The sequence below is a fragment of the Meleagris gallopavo genome, chromosome 6, assembly GCF_905368555.1.
Source record: "Meleagris gallopavo chromosome 6, MGAL_WU_HG_1.1, whole genome shotgun sequence".
In the NCBI taxonomy this organism is placed as follows: Eukaryota; Metazoa; Chordata; class Aves; order Galliformes; family Phasianidae; genus Meleagris; species Meleagris gallopavo.
The window spans coordinates 46,775,120-46,789,961 of record NC_139409.1 but is presented as its reverse complement, the minus strand read 5'-3'; the positions used below and the strand labels follow the sequence as shown (position 1 = coordinate 46,789,961).

Sequence of the window (14,842 nt, the reverse complement as noted above, 5' to 3'; positions counted from 1 at the left end):
TTCTGATGCTGATGCAGTCATTTCTTACATTCTAATCCCTTACTCAGTTTTATTCCTTTAGTTAAAAGAAAAAGGATGTTTAAAGAAAAGGGACACACTGGAGTTGATTTTATGCTATTTTATTTTATACTGCTGGAAGGAAGGAAGGATTTCAGTGAATTAAATGCTGCTAGCCATACTGGTTTTAAACTGTTTGAGATTTTATAGTTGTGGAAGTAAACTACAATCCTGATGTGCGTGCCCCCAATTATTTCACTTCTAATTGCTTTTAAATGCTGCTACTTGTAGTTCAATATCAATCTCTGATGGCACTGTGCTAGAATAAAAGTAGCTACAGCCTAAATCAGTATAAATAATTATGCTTTTTAAATGAAGGAAAAACATAAAAGTAATTTGTTGCAGCTAACTTGCTTTCACAGATTATGGTAAATAGCATTAACAAGGGGAAAGGAAGAGTGAATATAGAAACTGTTGAAAAAAAAACGGATTTAAAACTGATTTTTAAACATTTTCTTTTATTTTATTTGCATTTCCTTCAAGTATTGGACTGTGTTAACAAGTCCTGAGTGACTTTCAAGACCTGTAGAAACACTCAGCTGGGTTCAACAGAATAGAGATCAAAATCCAGACGTGCTTATGTACTAATGCAGTTCTGCAGCTAAAAACATCCTATGTCTTGAATGAACAGGAATAACCGAGTAGTGTTTGGAGGAAGTTATTTCTCCCATCTCAGACACGTGGATGTTTCTAGTTTGGGGTGTAAATATGCAGGGGTTTGGATCTCCCCATGTATGATGTACCAGTCCTGAATTTCTTCATCTTGATGTGCATCAGGAATAACCCTGGAGGAACTCATAGAATAGTATTTCTGTCAAAAGACATGAGGTTTTTTTAGTTTGGAATGGGGTTTTACACTGTTGGTTTTTGGGGGGGTTTTGTTTTTGACCTCTTGTTCATTATAATTCACTGTTACCCTGCAAATGATCGAGGGGAAGAGAAGCTGCAGGGAAAATTACAGTGTGCATCACACATATTAGATCTTTGAAGCCATTAATGTTCGTGTTGGTTACGTGAGATATTTGATATGCAATTTGTGTAGAACGCTTTGAGGTGTGAAGAGCATCCCTGCAGAATGTTTGCAGTGCAATATTTAGAATTGCATCGTGTATTCATGCTAACTTTTTAAGAGATTTATCCTGAGGTGCATTCATGGAACTATGAAATCTATTTCAGATTTTAACAAACTTCTGTTATCAGTACATCTCAGTTTATACTTGGTTGAATTTAAAATAAATACGTAGTCTAATGTATCTTCTAGAACTCCAAAATTCCAACTTGGACATGACCTGTCTTTGCATGTCTATACAGCTTTTGCAAGAATACTGTACTAATATAATTTTGTAAAAGCAGGTTTGTGATGGATATGTTTGTAAAGAATTTATTTATTCCCTTTAAAAACTTTATTTATTTATACTTAATATTTATTATCTTTATCTAGGTAAAAATTGAGGCTTGATTATTTCATAGCTATCAGTGAAAACAGCTGTTCTGAGTTACATGGTCTAACTCAGAAACACACAATTTTTTCCACACAATGGCTGATGCTGTGTTCTCCAAGAACTGATCTTAAATTCAGTAATTTCCTGGGTGGATGGAGGAAAGAGGAGCCTTTGCTTTTAGGTATACCTGTGATGTAGGAGCTGATACTTTGGCTTCTGGTGATGTCTGGCTTATGTGATACCACTTGGCCAGTTCCTTTACTGCCATTTACCTCTGGAACTGGAATAGTAATGCTTTATAAAACCACTGAAACTTTGGGAGCAATAAATTTCCTAGAAATTCACAGATTTGTGTTTGTGCAAGGCTCCTGTAAGCATCCATGGGGCTATAGATCAGACCTTGCAGCTGCTAAGTAGTTATTGCAAAGAGGAACCTGCTTTACTTTGGAAAGAGCAAATAATTCATAAACCCAGATGGCCAGGACTGAGTAAGAAGAAGATATTTTTGGTGGATTTCACACTTCTGGACCGAGACAGGAAGAGCACAGAAGGTAAGAGTTTGTTTGCTTTAAATTCATAGGTTTACTAGTGCTGCATGCTTCATAGCTATAGAATCACAGAATCACAGAATCCTTAGAGCTGGAAAGGACCTTTAAAGGTCACCTAGTCCAACTCCCCTGCAATGAACAGGGATATCCACAGCTAAATCAGGCTGTTCAGAGCCTGGTCCAGCCTGGCCTTAAATGTCTTCAGGGATGGGGTATCTACTACCTCTCTGGCCTACCTGTTCCTCTGCTTCACCACCTTCACTGTAAAAGACATTTTCCTTATATTCAACCTATATGTCCCCTCTTCTCATTTAAAGCTATTTCCCCTTGTCCCACCACCACAGATGCTACCGAAGAGTCTGTCCTCTCCCTTCCTGCAGCCCCCCTTTAGTTACTGAAAGGCCGCTATCAGGTCTCCCCAGAGCCTTCTCTTCTCCAGGCTGAACAGCCCCAGCTCTCTCAGCCTGTTCTCATGGGAGAGGTGTTCCATCCCTTGGATAATTTCTCTGGATGCACTCCATGTCCCTCCTGTACTGAGGACTCCAAATCTGAACACAGGATGCCAGCTTAAAGGGGCGTGATATGGGTCTCCCTGCTTGGTCTATACTAAGTACACTTGTGTGAAGTCCCCATGACAGGCTTCTTCAGCACAGGGAGTGCTCGTTGTGAGGAGGACAGGCTCATCTTGCCAGTCTTTGTTCCTTTACAGGGATGTGAGGCAATGCAGAGGTGTCACACGCTAAAGTTCACAGGCTGGATGAGCAGGCCCGATAGGTGACTACTTCTGTGGTCACTTATCTCTAACCTTGGTCTCATTGGTGATGGTTCCTCAGTGTTATTTTTCAAAGCTATTTTAGATGTGGCATCCTCACCAAGAATGCTGCAATGACCGTTTTTCTCCCAAGCAAAGTGCAGTTCCTCACCCTCATTTCTCTCTTGCCAGACTTCAGCAGGCTGTTGGTGAGATTAAGCTCAAAAACAGTCAACACCTCGCAACATAAAAGCTTTTCCTGAGCACTTGTGCTATTGCTGGGGCACAATATAGGTCCTACGGATACCTCCAGCTGCTGCAAGTGCTTGGACCCAAGTCTGTTGTGAGAACCACAAACAGTGAAGGCACCCAACTTTACATAGGAACCTCCTGGAAAGGGCCAGGCCAGAATTCAAAGCTTCACTTTTAAGCATCAGGATTCTCCTTCATTGGTTTGGTCAGTCTGTGCTGGCTCTTTTTCTTGCTCAAAAAGAAAATCATCTTTTAAGAAAATATGAAAGAAAGGCCTAACAGAAGCTGAGGGAAAAGAAATGTCTGGCGGCTGTTTTTCATTTAAATGTTTCCTATGTTTATATACTCCTTTCAGGCTTTTCACTCAATTCAGGCTGGTAATTGGAGTGCTTTCCCTCATCACCTACAGCTCATTGTCAGTAGAGCTGCGACAGCTGAGAGCGTTGGTAATAACAGATCTGATAATTAAACTGTACTGCAAAGCTAATATTCTCCATTTAGGATCTTGAGCTGATGTGTAGCTTCTGTTTATATCACTGTCCTGCAGTCACAGCACACTCAATTTGCCCTTGAAAGGCAATGTTTTCTCTTCGGTTGTATTCATCTCATTTTATTTAATACATCTGGAAGTCAGGCTCAACACAGCTATTATTTCCCTGTCTCCTTTGCTGTCCTGACCTAGGACGTGGCGTTGTGTAATGCAGCTTCTCCCCCAAGTGCCTGTTTCAGTCTTTGTTCTGTGTGTAACGGTACAGAGCTAATGAAATTGGAAATACAGAAATGCAGTTTGAACATTCTGCAGCTGAAATAATGTATTTGATAATAGAGAACGTTCAAATAGTTTTTAACTTCATTAAAAGCTGGAAAGAGATTAGCAGGTTTAGTTGCTATATTCTGAATGTACAGCAGATGGTGCTTAACAAATACATTTTAAAGCCAATGTCTGTAAACAGACCGGCAATCTGAAATTTAATCATGCTTCTTGTTTTCTTTCTAATTGAAAAAACAGCCATTTGAACGAAAAGCCCCCAACAGGATTGACTTACTTTAGTGTACACAATGTGCACAATGTTTGAAGGATGAGGATACAACAGCAGTTCTTCCAAAATAGCCTCTGGTGTGCTATAAGGAACTATACATTTGGAAAGGAGTTAGGCAATAACAGGATCGTTTCTCTCTTGATTGTTGCCCTTTCCCTCCAGGCTCATCAAGGTTTACTTAACGAATGGGAGAGATCCAAGCTCCCAAGTACTACTTGCCATGTGGACAAAAGAAGAGGAAGAAAATTATGTGATGAGCCCCAGACTAATGCTGCTGAACACTCACTAGGGAAGCACTGCTTCCTACACCTGTCAGTGATTTAAGGCTTTTTTTTTTTTCCTTCTGGCACCAACAGATCAGCCTGTGCTGTGGCTGTGCGCAACCCAAGTGTGGGTGGCACCTGTCTCATGACTAAGCCAGAACTTGCGTCATTGTTTCTCATCTTGGCATCTCATTAGCAAGATAAGCAAGGTGCTGCAGCTCCGAGGTGTTATGTACGTTCTGCAGTGTCAGAATCTCAAGATGAATCCCTAATAAGGCAGCTGTCATTATATATAAGCAAAAGCTACCCTGAGCAAACAGAATACTGCGACAGTAGGCAATGAGTCAGGATGCAGAGAATTCAGTAACATGCTTAGTAAAGTTTTAACTAAGGTTTACTCTTTCTTAAGTGGTTTTGTTGCTGTTGTTGTTGTTTTTTCCCCAATAAGTTTGGTTTCCTTTAACAATGTTTTTGTTTTCGTTTTGTTTTTCCCCAAAAGGGCTCACAATGAACATCTAGAAGAGGGAGATTCCTTCTGCACTAGTGCTGATAAGGTACAAACAGCAGGAACAGAAACACTGACATCAGTTGCTAGTAGTTGTGTATCATCCCAACCTTGTCTGATCAGCTGCAGACCACGTGCTGTGGAATGGCCATGCAAAGCCTATTGAGAAGACCTTTTATGCCTACAAAACTGGCTTAAACCCCTGGATTTGCACTGATGTGAAAGAATGGAGCATTTTTCAATGCTCTGCTTGCTTGCTAAGCAGCCAGTCAGACTCTAGAACTGCCACAAACTTAGGGCCAAGGCCAGATTCCCAATTAGTGCCACATCTGACCATCTCTGAAAGTCCCAGAAGCAAAGAGAACAGGATACCCATCTCCACATCCTATAGAAGCAGCTGGGGAGGCCATCCTCATCCCTGCCTGCAGTAGTTTGAACAATAAGCCAGCCCCATGCAGCTGCAGGTCTAGTGCTGGTGTTAAGATTCCTTAAAGGAATTGAACATATGAATTGGATGCTTTTCCACTGCATCTGCATAAGGATGCATGTGATGACCTGCCAGTTGAACTTGGAAACAGAAGTCTCACATCTGCAGTATATTTAGTGTGGTTCAAAAACAGAGTGATTCGCAATTTGGGCCTGATCAGATTAACTTTGAAAATACGTGGTGCCATGAGATGTTATGAATCATATCTCTAAATAGAAAAAAAATCAGCTTTGCTGATCAAGCAAAGCCAGAGTTCAGGTTTGAGAGCGGAAGTGTGGGGATGACTCGTGAGGGTCAAACAAAGCCCCAGAGACGTGAGTGAAAGACCAGCTCAGTGAGGAGACTGATGGTCTGTTAGGGCCTTACATGTGCAAGCTGTGTGAAGGGGCCTTGTTCCTTGCTCCAGAGCTGAGGAGGGCACACTGCTGCTAGTGTCTCTGTGGCATGTGATGGCACAGTTGTTCACAGATGACGAGAAATGCTGTGGATGCATCTGAGGCACAGCCAAACTTAAATGGCCGAATTCTCTCTGAAAGCACAGTAGAAGAGGCAGTTGAAGGAGCCTCCGAGCAGTGATCCTACGAGTGTTTTGTGGAGTACACAATTACAGCCAAGATTGTCCGGAGTCCGTATGTAAACATGCATCAGCTCAGCTGCAGCTGCTGGCCCATCTTCTCCCTTTGTTTAAGTTCCTGGTCTCCACGGCAGCCGCAAGCAGATCACAGCACTGCTGAGGCAGCAATCAATGCTGCTCTGAATTCAGCTTACTACTGAGAATGCCAAGTTTAATCTTGAACTCAGTGAAACAATCCAGGGCAACAGAATGAGTAGTTTATGTTGCAAATCATGAATCACTATGAAGCTTTGAGAAAAAGAAGTCGTTGTCATTTAAATGGTGAAGGCAATTTCTCTTTCCTTCTTCTAGACCTCCCAAATCAGCGTATCCCTCTCTAGCATGGAAGATGATGGTGCTTTGCTGCTTTGAGCCTTCCCAAGGCAACCAGGACTAAGTCTCACCTGGAGCCCAAGTCCTCCCTGTCTCCTTCTGTTCCTACTGCAGCCTGCTGCGAGCTGAACAAAGCACACAGCTGGCTCTATGCAGACCTGCTTCAAGAGTGGTAGGAATAACGCAGCTTTAGAATACCTGAGCAAAGCCCTGACTAGACTGAAAGGAGCATGTTTTACAGCTGTGCCTACGGGTACCTGATCAGCATCCCTCAAAAAGGATGCTTAATCAGTGTCACAGCTCCCACTGAGGAAAAAATAATAATAAAATAATTGAGACTGCCTGGCTACAGGTGAAATTTAGAATGGACGTTAGAAGGAGTTTTATTCCTTAGAAGGAAGTATCTATTATGCTTGTATAAATATATCTAGATTTCACAGGTTTACTTTGTTTTTTCAAAAGTGAAAATGGTAACTTGGGGACACCAGTAAGAGTGAGTCCAGGAGCAGATGGCATTGTGGTATATTGTTTAAAGATGTATGAGTTGCTCTTTCTTATCTGTGGGTTTATCTCTATCCCCGAGAACCAACTAGCTGAAGAAAAATGAATTATGTCAGTGAAGTTAAGCAAGTGTCTGCTGGCTTGGAAAAAAATTCTTACCCTGACTGGCTGGACCATTGAACTGGCTCCAGAGGAATCCTGTATGGCAACAGGTGGCTGCTATTCAATTTACATCCAAGCTCAGCTCTCACTGAATCTAAAGGTATGCCATGCACTTATTCAGAGAAAACAGAAAGGCAATTACACATCTTGTTTAATATCATTGGATCAACAGACAGCACAATACCAAGGCACAGAATGTGATGATTAAGGCCTGCTTGAAAGCCAGTAGCAATGATGTGCTGGGTGCACTGGTTTCATTGCAGTAGTGTGCGTGGAAGGAACTGGAAAACGAGCAAACAGCAGGAGAAACCATTTAAGTGTGAAACTTAGAAGGGTTAGAAAAACTTGTGGTACCTGGGCCTCCTGGAAAGAAAGCTTTATCTACACGGAACTGTGTTTAAAAAGGCTGTATTTCTCCATCTTTGTACATGAACAGGATCACTGTATCAAAAGCAGTAGCTCTTACTGCAGCCAAACCAACAATACCAACTTGCTTAGTTGTGCCTACCTGCCTAAGGATTAGCACTTACAAGTCAGTAGTGTGGAACAGAGGCCCAGTACCACAAAGTTCAAAATCTATTCCCAGTGTAGCTTGTGAAACAGTGGGAACCGCACCAGCATGTATCACCAGACACAGCCCTTTAATTCCTATCATTGCAGACCAGCAATTCATTAAAGACACGTCTTAGAAATGCACCAGACTTATCAGAGCAATCACCTTCTCAGGAATCATTAGAACAGCAGAGTTCTAATGGCCCATGCTTAGATCCTGCAACCCTTCCAAGCGCAGGGGTTCCATCAACAGACCCTAATGCTCACTTTCCTTTGTACAGTCCTTCATGATTATCTATCCTCATGGCAGCTAACAGGGTGCTTATTAAAGTCTTCACGATCACTTTAGAAAAAGATTTTTAGAAAAATCAGTTATTAGTCAAATAATCCATTTGCATAAATATTATTTTCATACTTTCAATTACTTTTGTCATTTCTTAGTTAAAGGTGCAGCATCCCATTCAGAAGGAAAGCAGATACGAATTTGCCTTCAAAGGAGCCCAAAACACAGAGCCAGGTCTGAATACTGCTCTGATGATGACTTACAGGAAAAATCGAGCTTACAGTGCTGCAGGGCTGACTCCATACTGTTTTAATAGGCAGCTCTGAACAAAATCAGGAACTGCAGACCCAGCTCCAAAGCTAGCATTTGTTTTTGATACCCTGCTGCTATTCCATAGGCAAGCAAAGCACAAACCTTGGATTCTTCTTAAGGCTGAACACTTCATTAAAAATATTAACAATTGTAAAGAACACACTCTGCATTACGTTCGTTCTTTCTTGTTTTGTACTTTCCAGCAGTCACACTTGCCTATTCTAACTTTGTTAGCTTGTTCCAGAGAGCAGAGAAAGCAAACCAGCTCCTATTTAAAGAGAGGGCACAAACACTTCACACAACTGGGAGTGAGAAAGCACTTCTGAAGGTCATCACAAGCAAAAACTGAATGCTAGGATGACCCTGAACGTTCACCTCCATAGTAGAATGAATAATGATTATGTTATCAGAGCGGCGTTAAATATTGACTATAAACGCATTATAAATGGTTTCCCCTGTAATTATATGGACGAGATTAACTGAAGTTCTACCTGGAAGCTATAATTTTTGTGATACTTTGTAACCCTACTTAATGGAACTCATAATAAATGACCTATACTACCAGAAATACATCAGAACAATTTTTATTTGGACTGCTAAAATACAAGCAGTACATTTCTAGAAAGCTATGTACACATATTTTTAAAAAGCATTTAAAACAATTAGAAATATTATTTAGGTTACTTTGAAGGTAAAAACTTTCTTTACAAGTTGTTTTCATTAGCTGTAAACAAGCTATGCACCATATTTATGCATTTAATTGTACAGAAAGTTTCAATTAAAACAGGCAAAAATTCTTGATAACTTTTCTGGCACGACTTTTGTCCTAAGTATTCCTCTACTTCTTAGCTAAGTAAAACAAACTAACAAAGAAAAAAGTAGATGGCTTAACTTTGCAGACTGTATTTCCACGAGTGCCTTCACTAGTTGTAAATGAGCAGAGATTTTGTTCTGAATGCTGAACAGCAATTTGAATTTTTTGTAAACCAGTTAATTCTCATAATGGACAAGGGTGGTGAACTGTACAAACTAAAGAGACTAAGGCTTATCTTTAGGGGTTCCTGAGGGTTTTCAGCAGGTCTTTTCTCTAGAAATGAATAAATGAAGGATTTTACTTTGAAGTCCACAAGCTTGGGGAAGCAGTTTTGCAGTTTGTACCTGCAGCTATACATCAAGTGTAAGCACTTTTTCTCTGAGTGCTGTCCAGCAGCAGCAGCACCTCTCCTTTGGGTGAGATCCCTCCAGTCCTGTCCCTGCACACACCACCCAATGTTTCACGCAGCACGGCACGCCAGAATCGTGCTTCCCCGCAGCACCAGTGAGGCGGAGGTCCCAAACGCAGGCAGGCGTTGCAGCCACGTCTCTGCAAGGGGCGCGCAGGCTTTCATCCACCGGATGGAGGTGGTGGCCACCTCCACAGCCTCCCGCCTCCGCCAGCCGCCTTCGGGTACTGCCCTGGAGTCAGGCCACGCAAGGTGAGGCTGCGCGCTCAGCGCGCAGAGCCTCGGCGGCGCTTCCAAGTGTGAGAGCTGCGGGCACGGCTCAGAGCCAGGCCCGCCGCGGTGCGTTCCGCCGGCGCTCAGGGGGCGTGCTGCAGGACGAAGGCGCACTTCTTGTAGGCGGCGTACAGCAGCAGGATGGCGCGCATCATCTGCTGGCACATGGCGGCGGCCACCCTCGCTTCCGCCTCCCGCAGCCCGCGGGCCCGCCACCGCCGCGGGTCAACCACCCTGCAGAAAGCCGAGCGCTCCGACACACGCAGGACGCCGATCCGGCGGGGCGGCTGCGCCGTCACCAGCCTCTCGAAGACGGCGTCGAGGCTCTGCAACCTCACGGCTTGCGGCCGCGGCAGCGCGGCCCCGCCGCCTCGCCGCCCGCCCGCCGCCGCCTGCAGGCCGGCCCAGCGGAAGGGGTGCGCCGAAGCGGCGGGCGGAGGCTGCGGCTGCGTTCCCCGCAGCCAGCTCAGCGACTCGTCCAGGGGCGAGGGGGCCCACAGCTGGTAACCGTCCGCCATGGCGCCCCGCGGCCAGCCGGCATCTGCCCGCCGGGCACAGCCGTTGGCCGGGGAGGCCGTCTCCCGGCCGTCTCCCGTCCTCCCAGCAGCCCTCCCGGCACCGCGGTTTCGTCTGCCGTTGTCTCTTCACACATCATCCTCCTCCTGTTAGTGCTTTATTCTGTTCCGCTGTAGGGTGCAGTGGACACACCAGAGGGACAGGATAGCATTCAGAGGGACCTAGAGGACCTAGGCAGGCTTGAGCAGTGGACCCAGCTGAACCTCAGGAGGTTCAACAAATCCAAGTGCAAGGTCTCGCACTTAGGCTGAGGGAACCTCCATTACCTATAAAAACTGGGGGATGAAGGGGTTGAGAGCAGCCCTGCCAAAAAAGACCTGGGGGACTGGTGAATGGCAGGTTGGACATGAGCCAGCAATGTGCCCTCACAGTCCAGAAAACCAGCCAGATCCTGGGCTGCAATCAAAAGATGCCTGGCCAGCAGTGTGAGGGAGGTGACCCTGCTGCTCAACTGTGCGCTGGTGAGGCCTCACCTGGAGTACTGCATCCAGATGTGGAGTCCTCAGTGCTGGAGAGACATGGAGCTGTTAGAGTGCATCCAGAGAAGGACCACAAAAATGATCCGTGGAATGGAACATGTGTCCTATGAAAACAGGCTGAGAGAGCTGGGGCAATGTACATAAGGATTAGTAGGCTTTGCCAGGGACTGCTTCTCTAATTCATGTTCCAATGAATGCTTTGCTGTGGACAGGGATGGTTGTTACTGGGTTTTTTCCTTTTTCTCTGCAGTTGTAATGATGCTTGTGGCAAAACCTCCTGGACAGTGCGATGATCCTCCCACCAGTAAGAAATGAGATGTCACAGAAATTATAGCTGCAGGTGGCAACTACACTCAGTAAGAAATTTGGTGGTGGTCGATTGCCAGACTTCCCTGCAGTAGCTCTGTCTTTCAAGTTGTTGCTGACCTGCTTATTGCTGCAAACAGAATGTTCCTTTTAAATGGTTCTTGTTCGATACAAGGCTGTTGGAATGTGTACATACCAAGAATAAAGGAAAATGTAGGAAGTGTTCCTTAAAAATATCAAAGCAAATAAATATCAAAACATTCATCACTGTTATGAGAACACGTGAAATTCCCAATCCAAAATTGTGTTTTATTATGCTTGTGATGAAAGGAGGGTCCAATGTCACCTATTTAACTTAGCAGAGAATAAGTTTTCGTTTTGGATTAATCTCTCTGGGAATGCATTTTTTAATTCACTCTAGCATCTATGATTTGCATTAATATATGCAAAGCATTGTAACAGCCATACTCCTTCCAAAAGCAAATCTCTTCAGAATTAAATGCTCTGTTTTTCTAGAGGGAATTGCCTTTTGTTTGAAAAAATCCCTAAACATGAATCTTTTTCTGTTGTTCTTAACCAACATACTGAGAGCACAGTACTCTGGGTTTGACAGCAAAATGCCCAGAGCGTTTAGCAATAGTGGTATAAAGGGCTTAATTTTGCCTGTTATAAAACTGGAAAATTTCTTTACAATATATGCATATATGTTGGCTACACTGGAGTGCCTATCCAGTACTAAAAGCATGTGTGGGTGTCTGTATATATGCATAGTATGTGTGTATGTATACATACATATTTTTGGCCTATTCTAAGTGGCAGATCGTGATATTTCATTTTGTGAATCAGGTTTTCAATCCTGAGGTCACTGCTCAGCCCGCTGATTTAGGACAATTTGCTACTGATTTTACAGGGAGATTTGCTTTGTTAAAAGCTGAATAGAAAACTGATGACATCTTCACATTTTCAATCTGAGTTAATGCTGAGTGACTGTGATTTGTTTCTTAGGAGCATAGCGGAGCTGGAAGACCACAGTCTGTTTCTGTACTGTTAATGTTCAGAAATCTACTTGTCCAGCCTCCTGCTTGCTGTGAAACCCTTCCAGGTAATCTTTTTTCAGATGTCAGCATACAGTTGGGTTGTACCTTGCTGTTAATTCCTTGGTCATGAGGAAGTAAAAAGTAATAATTTGGAGATCTGGTAGAGACTCTACCCCACTTCGTTTCTTTAGTTTAGTTTTTGTTCTTCTTATTGTTGTTATTTGTTTTTTTCAGTCTTGAATCTGTGTTAACTGTATAGATATCTTTAAGATACCAGAAGAATGGCTTTTTGGAAAGACAAAAAACTGTATTTAAGGCTGCATTACTTTTCTTTATGTCTTGTTGCTCAGCCATTTTGGTCCCTTTATTTTGTTTTATTTTGTGACTCAAGGCCTAAGATTCGTTGCACCATTTGACACATTTAGCTTCATGCGAGAGCCCCATGGCTTGTAATTAATAAGAGATGCTATAATCATAACCACTTTCTCATGGAACTGCACTATTTTTACTTGGTTCTTGATATTCAGACTTATTAACATGCTGACACGTGTTTTACAACATTTTACAAACTTAGCATCTCTACCGTGCAGGCTGAATAATAAATGCACTTTTCATAGCTTGAATAACTGCTGTTTAATATAAAAAAAAAAAAAAAAAAGATTCCAAATGGTCTATTTCAACCATGTCCCAGCCGTGACCCAGCTCAGCCCTCCCTGCAGCCTCTCCCTGCCATGTGCCAACATGGTGGCAGCTCTGCCCCACAGAGCAGCCTGGCCTGGCTCAACAGCAACTACACAGCAGTGTGTGATCAGCACTGCCCGGGATGACAGGTTGAACCTTCCCAGCAGTATCCCATTACGTTTTGTTGTCGTGTTACAGATGGCAGCAGAGGGGCAGTCTGACCAAATGGCGTCTGACATGGAAGTGCATATGAAACGAAGGTGTGTCACTGAATTTCTCTGTGCACAAAAAATGGCATCCACTGACATTCCTTGACAGTTGTTGAACATTTCTCAGAGACCAAACAGTGGATTTGAACACAGTGAGGTGGTGGGTGGTGCGTGTCAGCAGTGATGACACTGACAGTGAGTCACTTCCACTGGTGCAGATTTTTACAAGCATGGCATGCAGGCTATTGTCTGTCAATGGCAAAAATGCATAGTTAATGGTGGTGACAATGTTGAAAAGTAGTTTTTTGTAGCTGAGAATTTGCTTTATCAAACAGCATTATTGTGTGCTTTGTCTCTGTTGTAGTTTCCATCCACCGGTCCCCATGGAAGTTCAGCAAGCGTCAATGGGCCAGGGAGAGAACAGGCTGAGGACATCAATCCCTAATTTGCCTTCTCATCCTCAGGATGGAGAACCCCAACACCAGGCCCCAAGGACCTCACAGGCCCTCCAAGGAACCCCTTGCAGTCCCAGTACGGCCCAGAAGATGCCAGGCCCTCTCTTCCCCATCGTTCTCCTTTGGGATCAGGGCAGAAGAGATGCCACCCTCTCATACTCAGATGCAGAAGTGAGGGAGGGAAAGGGAAGCTGATGGAACCCTTAAAAGTCAACTGTTTTTTAATGATTGCATATCTTGGCTGCTTGCGTGATGTCAGTATGCTTTGCCTCTTCTCTGCTGCTGTCTGGCACCAGGATGGCTCCACCCTAGGCAGCTGCAGGGTCATTGAGAGCTCCCTTCTCCAACCCTCTTGGTACCTTCCTGCAGCCATCTCAAAGACTGGGCCATGGGCCCCAACTCCAAACAGCCGTGTTTTGTTCACCACAGGACACTCAGAATCCTATTGCCATGGCCACCTTCTGTTTCGAGCCCTATAAATACAGGGGCCCTGCATACAGAACACCAGTTGCTGTGCTGAAGCAGCCAGTGACAGCTTGTGAGAAATATTAAGAAGTTTATTTCCCAGAATGAGGATGAGGAATCCACCTTTCAAGAAGAAGCAGATGATGGAAATGGGCGATGACGTCGAGCCCATGGAGGTGGAGCCACCTGGTAGTGATGAAGAGCCACATGGAGGTGGGTCAACCTCTGGAGAATGACCTGATGGAAGTGGATCCATCTCCGTTGGAGCAGAACAGTCACCAAGCCATCACTGTCTGGCCAACCATGAAAAGATTTGTGCCCCAGAGATTATCATAGGGGTGCTGGGATCAATATGCCTTCCTCCAAACAGCTGCCTCGATGCAGGTGCTGATCCTCCCATCCCGTAGGTTTATCATTACCCAGGAGAGCCCCAGCTCATGGCCATCCTGTGGGCTCACATGGAGCTTCCATTTCCTGGTAATTCTTCTTTTGACAGCCAAGGCTGTTACGAGCCCATCCTTTCTTTCCTCCTTCCTCATCCCTTCTCAAGGGAAAGAAGGGATGAGAAGTGACAGAGGCAGCTGTTCCTGTGTTGAAGCAGACTTTAGTTCAGACAGGAAGAAGCGCTGAACTTCAGCAGGAAGATCCAGTCCAGATGCTCAACTTGGACTTTTTTTTCAAGATTAGACAACCAACAGTTTAAAATAACATAATAAATAACAAATATAAATATAAAAATAAATAAACAAATAAACAATAAAATAACAAAATAAATAATAAAAACACAAAATAAACTTTTTTTTTTCTTTTATTAAAAACAGTAGTTGTCTCTCTCTTTTTTTTTTTTTTTTTTGGAAATGTAGAGTTTGCACATAGGTTCCTGCATCCCCTCCTTGTTTCTACCCAACGGGAACGAACCCCTCATTTCCAGCCTGAGGAAGAACCGCTGCACCACACACACCACGGCTGTCCCCTGATACAGGAATTTGAGAACAGGTTTCAAGATTGAAAAAAAATCAATTTCTTGCTATCGTTGT

The 14,842-nt window shown here is 43.8% G+C and overlaps 1 protein-coding gene across 1 annotated transcript; it reads right to left on the bottom strand.

The window, feature by feature from the left end:
* Positions 1–8,312: 8,312 nt before the first annotated feature.
* FANCD2OS (FANCD2 opposite strand) lies at positions 8,313–10,254 on the bottom strand. Its single transcript, XM_085226606.1, has one exon. The coding sequence runs from the start codon at positions 10,113–10,115 to the stop codon at positions 9,681–9,683; it is 435 nt and encodes a 144-aa protein (XP_085082732.1). The 5' UTR covers positions 10,116–10,254; the 3' UTR covers positions 8,313–9,680.
* Between the last annotated feature and the right edge of the window lie 4,588 nt (positions 10,255–14,842).

Excerpts from the sequence above, each read along its gene's own strand:
- FANCD2OS (XM_085226606.1), bottom strand. The coding sequence starts at position 10,115 with ATGGCGGACGGTTACCAGCTGTGGGCCCCCTCGCCCCTGGACGAGTCG.